The sequence below is a fragment of the Pinus tabuliformis genome, chromosome 6 (assembly GCF_031772625.1).
Source record: "Pinus tabuliformis cultivar Carrire ecotype Pingquan chromosome 6, CPIR1, whole genome shotgun sequence".
In the NCBI taxonomy this organism is placed as follows: Eukaryota; Viridiplantae; Streptophyta; class Pinopsida; order Pinales; family Pinaceae; genus Pinus; species Pinus tabuliformis.
In genome coordinates this window covers 1,381,210,464-1,381,227,509 of record NC_142292.1, presented here as the reverse complement: position 1 = coordinate 1,381,227,509, position 17,046 = coordinate 1,381,210,464, and the positions used below count along the sequence as shown (strand labels likewise).

General features: G+C 36.9%; 1 protein-coding gene across 1 annotated transcript in view; it reads left to right on the top strand.

Moving 5' to 3' along the window:
* The window catches only part of LOC149263774 (protein CASP), a 339,103-nt gene that overhangs the window by 216,604 nt on the left and 105,453 nt on the right, over positions 1-17,046 (top strand). The window contains exon 17 of the mRNA XM_089426687.1: positions 16,806-16,913. Coding sequence (XP_089282813.1) covers positions 16,806-16,913 — 108 coding nt within the window. The remainder of the gene's footprint in view (positions 1-16,805; positions 16,914-17,046) is intronic.

Here is a 17,046-nt window from a genome sequence, read left to right as displayed (position 1 = left end):
AACAGTTTGACTTCAGCTTCAGAGGGCAAATTGGTTTGTTTCAGAATTACATTTTTGGGCCATTCATTCATCATCAACTTGATAGTCAATGTACTCTCTCTGTTGAACATTTGATATTAATAATAAGAAGAATTGATCAAGGGTTTTCCGCATCTTGGGGTTTTTACCTGGCTTGTGCCATATTTTGTGTTCTCTTGTCTTGGCTTGTCTTCTGCGCCTTTTGTCTATGTTCTTTCTTTAGTTACTATCATGATAATAATGTCTTATGTGATGGTTAATGGAAAATTGGGCTATTTAGATCCCTAAAGTAACTATCCTATGCAAAGAACATGTTAACTAAAAATTAACAATCTTCCACAAAAACTTGGCTGCCAAAAAAAGATAGTCCAAGACCAAAATGAAAGAGAGATACTTCACTGCATTCTTTCTAGACTTTCACACTAATTATCTTTCCTTAGATTGTTCTAGAAGATCGATGCTCAAGTGTGTTCTTGTGGAGGACGAATGCTCCTCTTTTTATAGTCTTTCTTGTGGGTGCATGGGCCTCATTTAGGCCGACTTTAGGGGCTGGCCGACCTGACTCTTGGTAGCTTCTAGATAATTCTTTACATCAATAATAATTTTCTTTTCTTGATACATGAGCCCTTAAAGGGTCTTTTCATCATGACTTTGACTTGACTCAAGACTCAACTCCTAGAGCACTCAATAGGTGCTTTAACCTAGGACAAATAATCATGGGCAAGAAACCCATTTACAAATAAATAATTTTCTTTCTCCTTTTTCTTTTGAGTACAATAATTACACTAAGTCATGATACAAATACAATTATGAAGACTGAAACTAGTTACAACTTTCAACATTTCCTCTTAACTAGGGAGGTATTCATAATTGACTATAGGTACAAGGACAATACTTCCATTGTAAAGTTATCATAAGAAGAGTCTAATTGGTAACCCATTTGTTTAGCATCATACCAACTAGCATTATCACATAGCAAGGCCTTGACTAACAACTCTATCTCTCCACAAGATCAGAGCACAATGCTGGCGAGACCAATGACTGATAGACACCATCATCATGTCTCTCAAGGCCCATACCCCACCCGGGTGTTCACAGAGCATGTCCTTCCAAGACTATTCTTATCTTGGATTCCCAGTCCTCAAAGAATATTAGTCCTCTATGACTACTCTTATCTTGGATGCCCTACCACATCCTCAAAGAGTATCAGATGCCAAATGGTTACCCAATCCTCCATTCTTTATTTCCAAAGTGAAGACAAGAATGATGTGTCTATCTCTCCCTACCAACTAGGGAGGATATACCCATTCCTATAATGGAATGTACCCATTCCTGTAAAAGGAATGTACTCAAACTCCCTCTTATCCAGGGACTTGTCCAAGCTCCCTCTTAACCAGGGACTTGCTTCAATCTCCCTCCTAACCAGGGACTTGTTTCTAACAACTTTCTTCTTTAGTGGAGATCATGGGACTTTTAGTTGCTTGTTGAGCTCCTCCTTTTGATGTCATAAATTTTATCTTCATTGTTATGGAACCTTCATCTTGTAGGGCATCGATCATCCATCACTTTCCTCAAGTCAATCATGTCATCCTTCCCCTTATCAGAAAGTGTTTTTGTAGTCCACATCTGGTTTTCCTTCATACAACTACCTCTTCCACATCATGTTACCTTTAGGATCTTCCATCCAACACATAAGTGCTAGTTGTAGGTGACATCCACAACTCTTTTTTCGATAGCCCTGCATTAACCCATCCAGATGTTATTAAAAAACCAAAAATGAACATCAAATCAAAATTTCCTTTTGTGATGGCCTTTCATAATGACATCTGCTGCTAGAGACATCAACATCTTGCATATTCATAAACACATCTCCAAGACTTTCAATGTCAAGGGTCTTCTTCTTTTGAACGAGTGGCCACACTTCTTCGTCATTCTTCCATTCATCTCTTGCTTTGGTTATCCATTCTGGTTGGATAATAGAAATGGCACAAAAAAAAAAGTTCAACATTCTCATCCTTTCTTGAGAGTGCATCTACAACAACATTTTGCTTCTCTTTTTTGTAGATGATTTCAAAGTCATAACCCAACATTTTGTGACCCATTTTCGCTGCTCTTTTGAAGATAATCTATGTTCCAAAAAGTATTTAAGACTACCATGATTTGGTTTTACATTGAAGTGTCTTCTCATTAGGTCAGTTCGCCATTGCTTTAGTGCATGTAGTATTGCCAACATTTCCTTCTCATAAATAGGTTTGTGTAAATGCTTTCCTTTGATTGGATGACTTTCAAAAGAAGTGGGTCTTCCTCCTTGCATTAAAACAACACCAATTTCATTTCCTGAGGCATCAATTCCACAATAAAGGTTTTTGTGAAGTCTGGTGTAGTTAAGACTGGTGCTTGGCACATTGCCTCTTTAAGATGTTCAAAGGCTTTAGCTGCTTCTAGAGTCCAAGAAAATGCATCTTTCTTTAGCAATGTTGTTAGAGGTGCTACTATTCTCCCATAATTTTTAACAAACTTGTGATAATACCCTGTCAACCCGAGAAATCCTCGCAAATGCTTTATGGTTGTGGGGATTTTTCCATTCCTTAATGGATTTAATTTTGTTAGGATCTACTTTAACACCCTCACGAGATACAATATGACCCAGATATTCCACCTCCTGTACTCCAAAGAAATATTTGGAGGTTTTTGCATATAATTGTTTCTCCTCCAATAGTTTGAGCACCTTGTCAACATGTTGAACATGATCCTTCCAAGACTTGCTGTAGATTAGTATATCATCAAAAAATACTAACACAATTTTTCCAAGGAAGTGTTTGAAAATGGAATTCATCAAACCTTGAAATGTAGGCGCGTTGGTAAGGCCAAAAGGCATGACCAAAAATTCATAATGACCCTCATGTGTTCTAAATGTTGTTTTCGAAAAATCTTCAGTCTTCATTCTAATTTGATGATATCTTGAACGAAGATCCAAGTGAAATAAATTGCCCCATGTAATTCATCCAATAATTCATCAATGACAGGAATGAGAAATTTATCTTTAATAATGAGCTTGTTGAGCTCCCTATAATTCGGACGCATGCGCCATGATCCATTCTTCTTGTGCACCAATACTACTGGAGCCGAAAAAGAACTTTGACTAGGTTGAATTATACCAGCCTCTAGCATTTCTGCAACCATACGTTCAATTTCACTCTTTTGGGCATAGGGATATCTACAAGGCCTGATGTTTTGAAGAACACTTCCTGGACTCAAATGAATAGCATGATCATGATCACGAATAGGTGGGAGGCCTTTGGGAGTCTCAAATACCTTGGAATGATATTCAAAGACTTTTTGGAGATCTAGAGCAATAGATGATTTCGATGTTTGAACCTCTAGTGAGCATAATTGTGCAATTACGTCCCTTTGTTTCTTCTTTAGAAGCTTTGTCATGCTATTAGAGCTGATTATCTTTCCTGGTTTCCCTGTGGTACCCCTTAATTTAACTTCCTTTCCTTCCCATAAAAAATTCAAGAAAAGTTCTTGAAAATTAAAAGCTATCATACCCAAAGATTGTAACCATTGGACTCCTAGTAGAACATCAACACCACCCATTGGAATGGAGAGAATTGGACTGTTCAATACATATTCCTCCATGGTTAGCTTGATATTATGGCACTTTCCGAAGCAATTTATAGTTACTCCATTTGCAACCATCACTTGACACTGTGGTGCTGGGTATAGAAAGCAATTCAATTCCTTAACAATCTTACAATGAATAAAATTATGGGTACTACCCAAATCAATCAACACTATTACCTTTTTCTTTTTGATATGTCCTTCTATCTTGAGAGTTTGAGGAGTGGTAATTCCTGCCAATGCATTACAAGATATCGTTAGATTCATTTATTCTTTCTCTGGAGTTGGTTTCTGGTGTATATTCTCTTCTTTTGAAGTTTCTTGTTCCTTTTCTTGCTCCTCTTTACAATCTATGTAAAATAATTTCTTTTCACCACACTTATGACCTTTAGTGTTTTTTTATCACAATTGTAGCAAAGCCCTTTTGCTCTTTTTTTTCTTCCAATTGTTGTAGTATCAACCTTGTAGGTTGTGGAAGGCTAGGAGCAACAACGCTTCCATCTTTATAGTTGTGAGTGGTAGGTTTCCTTGTTGCCATAATTTTGCTTTCAATTTTTCTTGCCAACCTGAATGCTTTCTCTAATGAATCAGGTTCCCAAAGGTGAACCTCATGTTGGATGTTATTCTTTAAAGTCCCTATGAAGACATCAATCCTATGCTCCTTTGGTATATCATTTATCTTTATATTCAAATTTTGGAAGTCCCCAATGTGTTCTGCCATTGAACCCTTTTGTTTGAGATTTATCAATTGGCTAAAGAAGCTGTTTCTCTTTGTATCTTCGTAATGTGCTATTATTTCCTCCGTAAAAATTGACCAGGTGACAAGTGGTTTATGAGAACAAAGCCATCTATACCATACAAATTGATTGGGTTCTAAATATAAAAATGCAATACATACTTTTTGTGAGGGTTGCACATCCTGTAAATCAAAATATTGCTCCATCTGTAGTATCCAAGTTACCGGATCCTTGCCATCAAACTTACTCATATCTATCTTTGGAATGTGTTGGTTCTTAAACCCCACATTGGAGTCTCTAAAATCGTAATTCCTATCCCTTTTGTCTTCATCATGATTTTCATGGATTACCTTGTCACCACTGGGAAGCCTTTCTTCTAGCAACTTTGCCAAACCTTCCTTCAACCCCTCTATCTTGACATTCATCATTGCTTCTATGTCTTCTTTTAAACCATCATTCAAAACTCCCACGTCCCTTTTATACCATCTATCTTAACTCCCATGTCCCTTTTAGACCTGGTTTCACTATTTGAAAATGGTTTTCTTGTATGTTTTCCCAAAGAGCATCCCTTGCAAACTCCTTCAAGATCTTCTTTGATATCGGGGGTGCCATGAACTAGATGTTTAAGAGTGGGAATGACTTCACGAACTCCAATAACCCTAGCTTTACCAAAACTTGACTCTTTCCCCAAACCAAAACCTTTCCATCAACAAAAGAAACTCTATCCCTTTTATCTTCTAAGCAAGAAATTGAAAATAATTCTTTTTCAAACCTGGATCATATAGTATGTTGTTGAGATGTAGTTTTGCTCCATTCTCTAGCTTCAAAGATGTTCATCCCATGCCTCTAACAACATAGCTTTTGTTGTCTTCCACTTCCACTGCATGAGAAGATGGTTCCCTTGATATAGTTTGTAGTTGTTTACTTTCCCTTGTCATATGCCTTTATGCTCCACTGCCAATGATCCATGCATTATCATCATTAAGTGATCCTGTAAGTGCAACTAAGAACCCTTGACTTTTGACCTTGTTGAATAAGTAGTAGACAATCTTCTTGATCCATCTTCTTGTAGAATTAAATCCCATTCTTATCATAGAGGGAGTAATCATTTCCTTCAAGCCAACGAAGTGATCTTCAATCTTCTTCGACCTTAGCTTCGATACCATGTTGAGAAATCAATGCTAGAAGAATTAGGGTTAGATTTCTCTTTCTTGATAATTAATTGTGAATTATGTTGGCTTTTTTTACTTATTTGTTATACTATCTTTCATCAAGCAATTACCAAAATATGTGTGCATGACGATCACAAAAGCACAAGACGCAAGATGTAGGCACTTTGTCAGGGAAAAAACTCCTATCTAGGGGAAAACCCAGTCAAAATCTCTTCCTTCAATAGTTTACTCGAGACTCTTCAACTTAGACACAGACCTCCTCCAGACCAAGCCAATCCAACCTTCGACCCCAACAACTTCGACTTGGCAGCTTCCGCATCAACAAGCAGTAGCAACGACTTCGACTTTGACAATGAAACTTCGATCTCCAAAATTAGCCCACACGAGAGAGAGAGAGAGAGAGAGAGAGAGAGAGAGAGATGCCAAAACTTTGATTTTGTCTTTCCCTTTCTTCTTGACCAAACTCGCACTCCTTTTGGCCTCCTTCACCTTCGCACACTTTCTAGCTCTTTCTTGGATATCGAACTTGTGTGAGAGAGTGAGACCAAATGAATTCAATTTGCTTCAATATATAGGTTTTTGGTGAGGTCAAATTGCTCAGTTGAGGCCGACTTGATCTCCTTGAGGTCGACTTGGTGTGAAGGTTACATAATTCATCTTTGACTCAAAAATAATTCTTTTTACATCGTTTGAAAGCCCAAAAAGGGTCTCATAAAATATTCAATGACTCTAATGACTCTTTATTAATCCTAGGAGTCCACAATGGGGACTTTGACTAATAAAATGATGACCCAAGCATGAAACCCATGCTTTAATAAGTCGTTGTAACAATAATAAAAACTCTTTTGACAATTACAATTTATGAAGATCGAACCTAGTTACATTTTCAACATAAAAAACCTTTATATTCCAAAATAACATGATAGTATGAATCATGATACTACAGTCTAAAATCCTACAACTATAGCCTACAAGTTCTAATTGTCAATGTCATCATTCATCATCAAAATCATTATCTTGAACATCCTCCTCATCCTCATTTGAAAAATGAGTAGCATCCAAGTCTACAATGGGATTATGGCTTGATTCCTCTAGCCTTGAAGCTGCAACTGGTGCTTCTGGTATATCTGCCTCTGCAACCTGTGGAGGTGAGTCCAAGTCCAACCAAGAAAGGTCTTCATTGTCAAATGTTGGTGCTTGACTCTCCACAACCCATTTTGATGTTGGATCAGAGTCAACCAAGACAATGTTGTTTGATTCAAAGGTTCTATTAAGCAATTGGTTGCGCCTCAATCTAAGGTTGTATTGAACAAAAACCATGTCATTCAACCGCTTTTGCTCCAAACGGTTCCTCTTCTTAGTGTGTATATGCTCAAACACACTCCAAATCTGTTCACACTCTGAAGCACTACATGTCTGGTTTAATATTTGAATTGGAAGTTTTTGAAATTGAGGGCATTCATTACCAAATTGTTGCCACCAATAGGCTGCAAAAAGTGTGGAAGGAAAATAAGTATTAGCAAATGAATTTGAAAGGTGAAACTTGGACTCAACAATTGCAAATTGAAATGAGTAATATAAGAATTTGCAAATTTTGACAGCGCTTACTTGGGGGATTCTTTTCTCTATTTCTTACAACCATAGAAATGCGAAAGGTACTGATACTCTCAGTGAAATTCAAGAGCTTGTTATGAATCTGATCTTGAGTCTTGGAATCTATGACCATGCGCTCAATGCATTTATACAATCCCCCTAATACCTCCTTATCAGCCTCAAAATTTGTAGTGTAATGGTACCTTCAAAGTTCAGAAAACAAAAACATATTCATCATGTCAACAAAAGTTAAAAGTTAAAACTTATAAGTAATGAGCATTGAAATCCAAAATTACATACCTTGGATTTAAGTAGTAGCCAACTGCATGTAAAGGTTTATGGAGTTGTTTGTTCTTATTTCGTCAATGATTCTCTATAGTGGAATGTACTTATGTCTTTTATCCACATGTGTTGCCTTTATTTGTTCCTTGGCCTGATCCATGGCCTCATAAACAAAACCCATGGCAGGTTTATCACCATCCACCATCTGCAAAACTCTGACAAGAGGCTTAGTAAATAACACAATCTCCTTTGCCTTTGACCAAAATATTTTGTCGAACACTTGGTCAACCATCTGTTTCCCTTCAACCTTTTTGCTCTATTGAGATGCATTCCATTGATCACATGAAAACATCTTCCTCAAGTTCGGTTTTTGTTGAACAAGGGGTTACAATGAAAGAAAGTTGGTTGCAAATCATGTGATGGCTGATCGAACAAGCTCTTTACCCCCGGTGTGCTTTCTTATAAGGTTCAAAACCGATGAATGGTTGTAGATGTATCTAGTTATGGATTTTGCATCATCCACACACTTCTTCACCCTCTCATTTTTGCCAATATCTTCAGGCATGAGGTCCAAACAATGGGCTGTGTTGACCTTACTGCTTTCACCTACCTACAAGTTAGTGAGAAAAGCTTTCAACCCACAAGGTGGTTGGTGGCAGGGAACTAAGAGAAGGGGCTGCCACACTAAATCCCCTCCCTTTCCGTTTAAACTATCTCCTAGGTTAGCTATGGTGGGTCTCGAATATGGAAAACTAAGATAAAAGAAATGTGAGGTTCTAGGAGAGATGTTAAAGTGAAAGTGGATTAATTTTAAGAATTATGAGCAAAATATGATATGAGCAATAAAATCATTAACATATTAAAACCATAACTTTAAGATAAATTGTTCAATATAAATGAAAGATATATTTTCTCAAAACAAAAATAGAATGCTTAAAAAAATGAAAGCAAAGCAATTCTGAAATAGAGACAGATGTTAGCATGATAATCGATACAAAATATAAAATGATTTTAAAATATAATCAATGCCTAAATCAAAGCATATAGAGATATCTTGCAAAAAGAAAATCAATTAGTGTTCTATTTGCAAAAGGAAAATGAAACAATGCTTGCCAACATAAAATATTCAATAATGACAAGGAAAATGGACAATTGCAAGTGAAATCATAAGATGTATTAGCTCGAGATGCACCTATACTAGATTTGAATGCAATTAGTCTTGGTTATTTTTAATCTAAAATGTCTAATCTAAGTGAGAAGTCCTCCTCTTGAGCTCTTACCAAAGGGTACAAATTGGTGTGACTGTAAGAAAGAGGGGGCGAGGGCATGAAGGTGTCATTAACGAGACCTGTCACCCGAGTCTTACGAGCCACCGTGTGCCTTCATTCCTACAAGGGGACAAGCCACCTTCATAACTCCAGGGTCACACGCTTTTACCTTACTTCGTACCAGATGGAAGAACTTTCTAAGAAAATCTTTTTTCCTATACTTTCTAGTTTCTATCAACCAAGCTTATGCTAGGAGGTTAATTTTATTGAGGCTTGGGGCTTGGCTTGGAAGCCTTCTTATACTAAAATGCCTAGATGAAATGCATGAGTGAGTGCTATTGCTTCTAAGAAAGTAAAGACAATGCTCAAATAAACAATACCAATATATTTCAATGGAAAGGGAAAGTGAAACAATTAGTTCAATGTAGCTCCACGAGTTCCAAATATGTTGCTTTGCAAGTAAATGAAATCAATGCCAAATTGCTTCAATGGAGTGACACAAGAAAGATCCAACAATAATGATAATGCCACATAATATAAATTGACAATGATAAAGCAATGTGCTCAAGAGACTTGTGAAACCATAGTAGATGGATAAATTAAACTGTTTTAAGCTTGCCCAGTAAATATAAAATACTTGCTTGCATCAAAAGAAAAATTGCATGTGTTGTAGTACATTCCCCAATACAAGTATTCAAGAAATGGAAATGTAAAACATAAACCAATTTCAAATGTATGCTAAAATGAGAATGGATGTGAGTGTTATGTTAAGAAACTAATCATGCACGAATGAGCTTAGCAATGGGATTAACAAAGAAAATTGGAGTGAGTAAACTAAGAGATTAGTCCACCCACAAACAATGATCCTTCCTCTAAACGGGGAGAAAGGATACCATGGGAAAAATCCCAAGCTCCCTCACAAGAAAAAATAATATTTTTATTAGAGATTGGTTACAAAGAGAGAAAATAAAAACCTTTTGAGAAGACTTTCCAAGGAAACTAAATGAATCTTTTACAACATGTCACTTCCAAGGGCTAGATCTCTTCAAGTAACAACTACAGGTGAGTCTTTGACAAAATCTGAAAATACAAGAAACAAATTTGCAGCAATCAAATCAGCCACAAAGAGAGCTGTCTTTAGTGCTAAGGAGAGAGATTAAGCCTCCTCTGGCCCACAACCTAGTGAGAGAAGGATGCTGCCCTCAAAGTAGAACTCGACCTTTCGAGAAATGATGCCTCAAATATTCACAACCTCGAATTTTGTCTCAAATCTGCTCAAAAGGGGCTGCAAAACAAATCTAAAATGAGTGGAAAGATGACATGAAAGAGTCAAAATGATAATCTACAATTAATGTACAAGAACTAGATCAAGACATGCAAGTAGAACTCCATATTTGTCTAGATAAAACTATGCTCTAGGTAGCAAATAAAATCCTTGAAAGCACAAGATATTGATCAAGAAAAATATTGAATTTAAATTTATGTGATCTTAGTAGGCTAGAGGAAAGGAAACTCCCTATTTCAAAATCGTTTGATGAGATCCTTGAGGCAAACTGATTGGGTCCTTCTATTCTTGATCTTGGGAGTTAGTTTGTCTATTGGAGAGTTACCCCATGCCCAAGTAAATCCTTCAACCAATATCTAAAGATATCTACACACTTGGAAACAGATGTCAGCAAAGGGATTAGATTATACAATGGAGGAGAAGACTAGAGATTCCACTAAAAATCTTTTAGTGCCCCTCTTCCTAAAGTATTTCTCTAACCCAAAAACCATACAAGATAGCTTGCAGATGTTAATCCAAACAAGTGGCAAAATGATAACTAGCATAATCCAACATACATGTAGAATGTAAAGCACAACAATTGAAATAACATCACTTCAAGCAATGGAAGGAGAACACCAACACAATAGTACCCCAAAGTCTCTTTATTATATGAAAATGAATACAAAATCTAGTAGTCTCTGTAAGCCCAATAGCTCGTTCTAAAGATACAATATGAGAGCCAAAGGCTTATTTAAATAGAACTATGGGAGCCAATCCCAATGAAAGATGAAATGACAAGTGTAGCAATGGAGATAATCCCAATGATAAACTGAGTTTCCAAGTGGCCACATGACCGAGATCATAATGGAAATTCGAATTTTCTTAGTCGCTGTGATATTTGAGCAAGTGCCAATGAATCTCTGAGTGTAGTAATGATCAAACAAGCGACTGATATGGCTGTTGTGCATATCTCCTTAGTTGGGCAGCATATATCCTTGTTCCTGTGCAAGTTCTTTATGGCTGCCAAGTATGAAAACAAGCAGGTGATGGGGAGACAAACTCCCAGCGAATCTTCAATACAATATCAAAAAGTGAGACCTCCTAAATCGAATCGACAACCACCATGTGTTGAGCTGCCAATTAACTTTGTGTAGACTGCTTCTTAATTTGTTGTGTATGACTAAGTATTTTGGCAGGGTATGATGATCTCAGGAGTGGATGCATATGTCTTTGGTGTGCATGGAATGGAGGGGGACAAGATCTGTCCCATGTGGCAGTTTTGTCCCCCATTATCTCCCTTTACTTGGACCATATCTCTAATCAAATCGAAAACTGATAGTGTGCCATTCGTGAGCTTCTTTTGTTGACTGTTGACTTGTCATTAGTTTGACCTCCAAAATGGTTGCCATGTCATTCCTCTTGTCCCCCCTTAAACTTTTAATGTGCACCCCATATTTCTAATATGTTGAATTATTATAATTTACCCATACGTTGTGCTTCATGATTTCAACGTTGCCTCTTTAACTCAAATTGGAAACTTTTGACTTGCCACTTGGAGCTTTGACTTCGACTTTCCTCCATGTGGTGGGTCCCACATGGCTTCCACATCATCTTTGACCTTCCCTGGAATTGCCATGTCACTTGTTTGACTTATTTTGACCTTGGAAAAATTTATGATTTTTTCCAATTATTCATTTTTTTTGAAATTTTCCCTCATTTTTGCTATTGTCATTAGGAAAATCGACTTTCGAGGGACTATAAGTTATTTTCTTACCCTCAAAGTGGGTCTTAGGATAATACTGGGTCTCTGAGGATGAATTTCGAGTAGTCACACGCCCCAGACATTTCCTATGGCCACTTATTTACATCATTATATAGAAAATACTTAAAAAATCTTGTTTTGTGGAAAATTTTTAATTATTAAAAAATCCTACTTAGACCTAGCCAAATTCCACGAATCTTTTTGTGTGATCTAGTATGGTAATATACATCGATTCTAGACACTAAGATGTGTTAGGGGCTCAACCTTCAAATCGTCAACCCGACTTTGGGGTAAAAAATGAATGAAAAACCCAGAAAATTATCCACCTCTGAAAAAGAAGGAATAATTAACCGAATAAAAAAAACACTCCAAGGTGTATTCGTTTGCTGATCGAGTCCCAACATCCTAAGCCTGTTACAGATTAAAAAACTCATCATTACTAGTATCACTTATTACAATTCCCCGCAGGGTGCGGAATCTGGTTACAAGAAAGATGATGAGAAGATAGTAGAGTTAAAAAACTCTGTTCACTGATGATATCTGATGGTACAAGTGTCCTCTGGATCATCCTTGGGCATGGAGTCTTCATATAATCATTAGGTGCCACTCTAGTGGTCAACAGGCTGCACATGGAAACCACCAAATGGTGGGGTGTTTTGCCTCCAACATCTTTCTAGTTGCAACATAGTTAGAGGCATTATCTTTGATCACTTGTAAACATTTTCAACACCTACTTCCACAAACTTTATCCAAGAGACGAAATAGCAATTGTGCATCCTTCATCTGAGCAGATGCATCAATAGATTTGAGAAACATAGTATCTTTTGGAAATGCAATTAAGAAATTTAGTATGGTGTGAGATCTACCATCAGTCCATCTATCAGACATATTGTGCATCTTGTTTTGGTCCATGATTACTTGAATTCTGTAAGGTACTCTTGCATTCTTTGGACCTCATTTTGTAAAAGTGGCCCCTTGATATCATGAAAGCTAGGGCCTTTGAAGCCTGTTCCACATGAAGCTATAGCATCGATCATGGGCTAATAATATGCAAAATTACTAGCATTAAAAAGTATGTTGCATCATACCACAATCTAGAAATGCATTCATATGCAGCCTCCTTCTCTATCTTCTTCCATTTAACATCAGGTGTTGGTTAAGAACCAAAGGTGGTGTGGGGTACAAAGGAGTCAATCCTTTTACGGGTTTCTGTCTTCTTCAAGTTAAAAGCACTTGAACTAGGGCCAAAATTGGGCATATATTCGTCAAAATCAAGGCCACTAAGCATAACATCATCTTTTTGATTTTTGCCTATATCTTTTATAATTCTTTTGTTTTTCCCCTTTTCTTTATTGTAGACTTTAATTAGACTTTGCATCTCTGCTTTAAGATCATCAAAAACATTTTCACAAGGTTTTACTTGCTCTCTCCAATGTGCTAGGTGTTCTTTAATTCTAAGGATCCCCCCAAGCTTAACTTTTTTCCCACAATAGTTGCGGACTTTCATCACTCGTTCATTTAAATGGCAGTGAAACCAAACCAGATCATTCTTGTTTTTGGGGGCCATGACAACTTCTACAGGAAAAAATGAAAAATCTGCATAGAAAACCCTAGGGTTTTTAGAATTCTATGGCAATTTTTTTTAGAGAAAAATAAAAGAGGAATAGAAGCCACAAAATACTTGGAGAAGATTTGTAAATTTTGAGAAGAGAAGAAGTTCCCACAAATCAGAAAATAAACTCTTCAATCAACTCCAAAATCTCCCTCACAAATTTTTCATTGAAATCCCTCAAACTGACCCTGCAAATTTCAACAATTGTTGAGAAAAAAATGGAAGAAAATAACGACTACAAATTTTTTCCAAAAAAATTTACAAATCTGGACTCTGCATAAAAACACTAGGGTTTTAAATTTTTTAGGGAGAATCAACTCTAAAATCCTCCCAAATCAGCTTTGGAGCAACGCCTACAAATTTGCATAAAAACACGGGGGTTTTTAAATGTTCTGGGAAAAAGGAACTGATTTTTGGAGAAAAATGGAACAAAAGTAGATGGAAAAAACTACCTTGATTTACCCTCTAAATTTTATGGAGAAAATCAGCTCCAAAATCCTCTCAAATAAGTTATGTAGCAATCCCCGCGAAAAAAAAGAAAGATTTCTGGGGGAAAAAATCCTTGAAGTAGCTCAAAAATCTCATTTAGTAATCAACTCAACAACTCTCTAAGACTCCAATTAACCCTTCAAATTTGCAAAAAATCTCCCTCAGAACAACCCTGAAAAGAATTCTCTGAATTCTCTTCACCGAACTCAACTCAAGAATTGCAAGAGACTCAAATGAATAGTGTGAGTGAAATAGAGGAGTTGGGGGTGTTTAAATAGGTTTGGGGGGGCTAGATTAGAGTTAAAAAAATAAGGGCAAAAAAAAAAGCATTTTCCTATGCTTGGGCCATGCGGCTGCGGCCCTGGCGGACGGGACGAACTGGCTTCCGAACCAGAATAGACGGGTTTGGACCGATCGGTTCTACCGGTTCCGATAACATTGGTCATGACCGATTGGATACCAAATTAGCTAGTTTTGGTACCATATCGGTCGGTTTGGCGGGTTTGGTACTTGACCGACCGACTTTTGTAAAACACTGGCCGGTTAAGAAGCCACATGGTTAGGCATGTTGATGGGACTCCCAGATGGGTTGTGGAGGTGTTTTTTTAACAAACCATGATAGGTTCCATTCTAAATCTTCCTATGCTTATAAAAGGATGCCTAAGCTCCTATTTGCCTCACACATTTGATTTCTAGTGTTTGTGTGCATCAGAGAGCTTGGACAGTTCTACAACAACATTGAGTTTTGGAGCAACAACAAGAAGTTTGGAGGTTCTTTGTTATCTTGGAGCTAGTTTGGAGTTGTCTAGTGGAGTTGGGGGTGTTGATCCCAATGCAAATTTGGTAGTTGATCCAAGAGCTGAAGGAAGTTAACCAACAAGACCAAGCATGGCACATGGTGACTCGTGAAGGGAACAATAGTCGTGCAATTCGACGAACTCGTGCTTCTAGTTCCGTGAGGCCTAGTGTTGTTGCTCATGCTACTCCTAGTATTGCTATTGAGGCTAGAAAGGAGTTTGAGGAGTCCTCAAACTCTGAGCTAGATGATGTTTATGTAGCTCTTGGTGATGATCCCATGTGTAGTAGTGGTGATGAGTTTGATGAGTGATCATGTCGATCAATGATTTGTAGTAGGCTAGTGGCCTAGTAGCTTGAGTTGTAGCATTGTTTTTGGACTCAAGAGGCCATTTAGAGCCTCATTGTAGCATTGTTTTGGGACTCTAGAGGCCATTTAGAGCCTCATTGGTTATGTATTTTGTCAATGATATCATTGATATGTATTGCACTCAGTGCCATTTTGATATATGCACCCTTACATGGTATATAGATGAGAAGACTTTCCATAATTTGTCTCCAATGGTTTGGAATCATGGTTTATAATATTAAAAATGATTTTTTTCATTAAAATTAATTATTTTTATGCATTTTTTCCAATTCCGGTTTATTGAATACGGTTTGATCTGGTTTGATCTGGTTCCGGTTCAAATCACGGTTACATAGGTGGCCGGTTTGAAACGCAGTTCTGGTTTTTAAAACTATGCTTCAAGTGGGCTGAAAGTGTGTGAGACAGCGAGCAAAGTGCAGGATGAATTTCTGGGGAGCAGAATTTGTCTGGTTCCATTAGTTGTATTTTCTGTGTATTCTCTGAGGGCCATTTTCGCTGTTAATAGAGCCCTTAATTGTCCTGAGTAATAAAAAGTTAGGGGGAATTTGGAAGGTGAAAGTTTTGTTTGTGACTGATTTTCTATTTAAATTTTCGCTGGAAATTATTTAAGTTAAAATACTGGTTTATTTTATTCTGCAGTTTTCAGAAAAAATAATTTACTGGGTGAATATATTTGATCTTTTATTCTTCTTAGTGTTACTTCTTTGACAAGATTCATATTTAGGTCACACGAAATGAGGGTGGACTTGTTCTTTTCAGTGACCTGCTGATGCAGAAGATCATAAACATACTTCAAATTCTCAGCCGGAAGTTTTAATGTTAGTTTTTGGGAATGAAAGGTTTCACTCATGAACACTGGAAATATCAATCTGTAGAGAAGAAACTTCATTGCAATTTTTTTCCTTTGTGTCCTGTAATGAAGAAGCAACATTATGAAGCTTGGCGTTAAAGTCCTGCAGTGATTTGACATTATTGAACTAGGGTGTTAGATTCCTTAAATGAAGTAATCCAGATTTGATGTTCAGCAGTAGTTTCATGACACATGGCATTAATGTCTTGCAAGGAAGCAACTTTATTCCAAAGTTTCTGACTAGATTCCCACGTGACAACCTTCTTCTCAGGAATTTATCTGGTGGGCCACATGCAGAAATTGAGCGGGGCCCACAAACTGTAAAGGCTTCTGCAATTTTTTTTTTTCCTTTCCTAAAATTATCTTCCTAAATGATTTGTTATGACATAAATTAAGTTCGACAGCAGATGAATTATCTCTGAAAACACACCTAAATATAGTAGAAATACGACTGAAAAGCAATGTTAAAAACAAGTTGAAAAATTAGGCTTAAGGCGTGCCATAGGCACCCAAACAATGCTGCAATAGGTCTTAAAACCTGGGTTTTCTAATGTTTCATTAGCTTGCGTGCAGACGCGAGTTCCTCAGCACATGCTTCATTTTGATTTCTTTTATTTTGTGGGCTTATAAACTGTGGTTGAGTTCATTATCTATTTTAATTTTTTATATATCTTGTTGAAATTAGGGTCAACAAGAATGGAACTACATATAGACAGATTACATGTCTCAATTATTTTACAGGGGAGCGAGTGTCATAGAATGAGAGTACTGCAATTTGAATTTCATGGAAATATTCTCACTTAGTAAATGTTTTTTGTTTATGTTCCCATGATTTTTGAAGGTTGCAACTTATAGTAAATAATTATGATCAATTTGTTATGTTACTCCAGCATTGATAAGCAATTTATTCTTCAAAATTTCTTTTAACTAGAGTATAAACTTGACTATTGTGCTATAACTGAACAGAAAACTGAATTCAGAAAGGGTCAAGCAGATGAGGAGCAGAATTCAATGCTACAGGTGATTTGTAGCCAACGTGACAGATTCCGGCAACGTCTAAGGGAAGCTGAAGAGGTAGCATTTGACTAGATCTTTCCATGAGTATGATGATGGTGCTGGTGAATTTGCTATTGTACAAGCTAGTGTTACAGCATTGTTTCTTTGATTGATATTGTTTTATCTATGTATTTTGTCAGAATAATGGTGG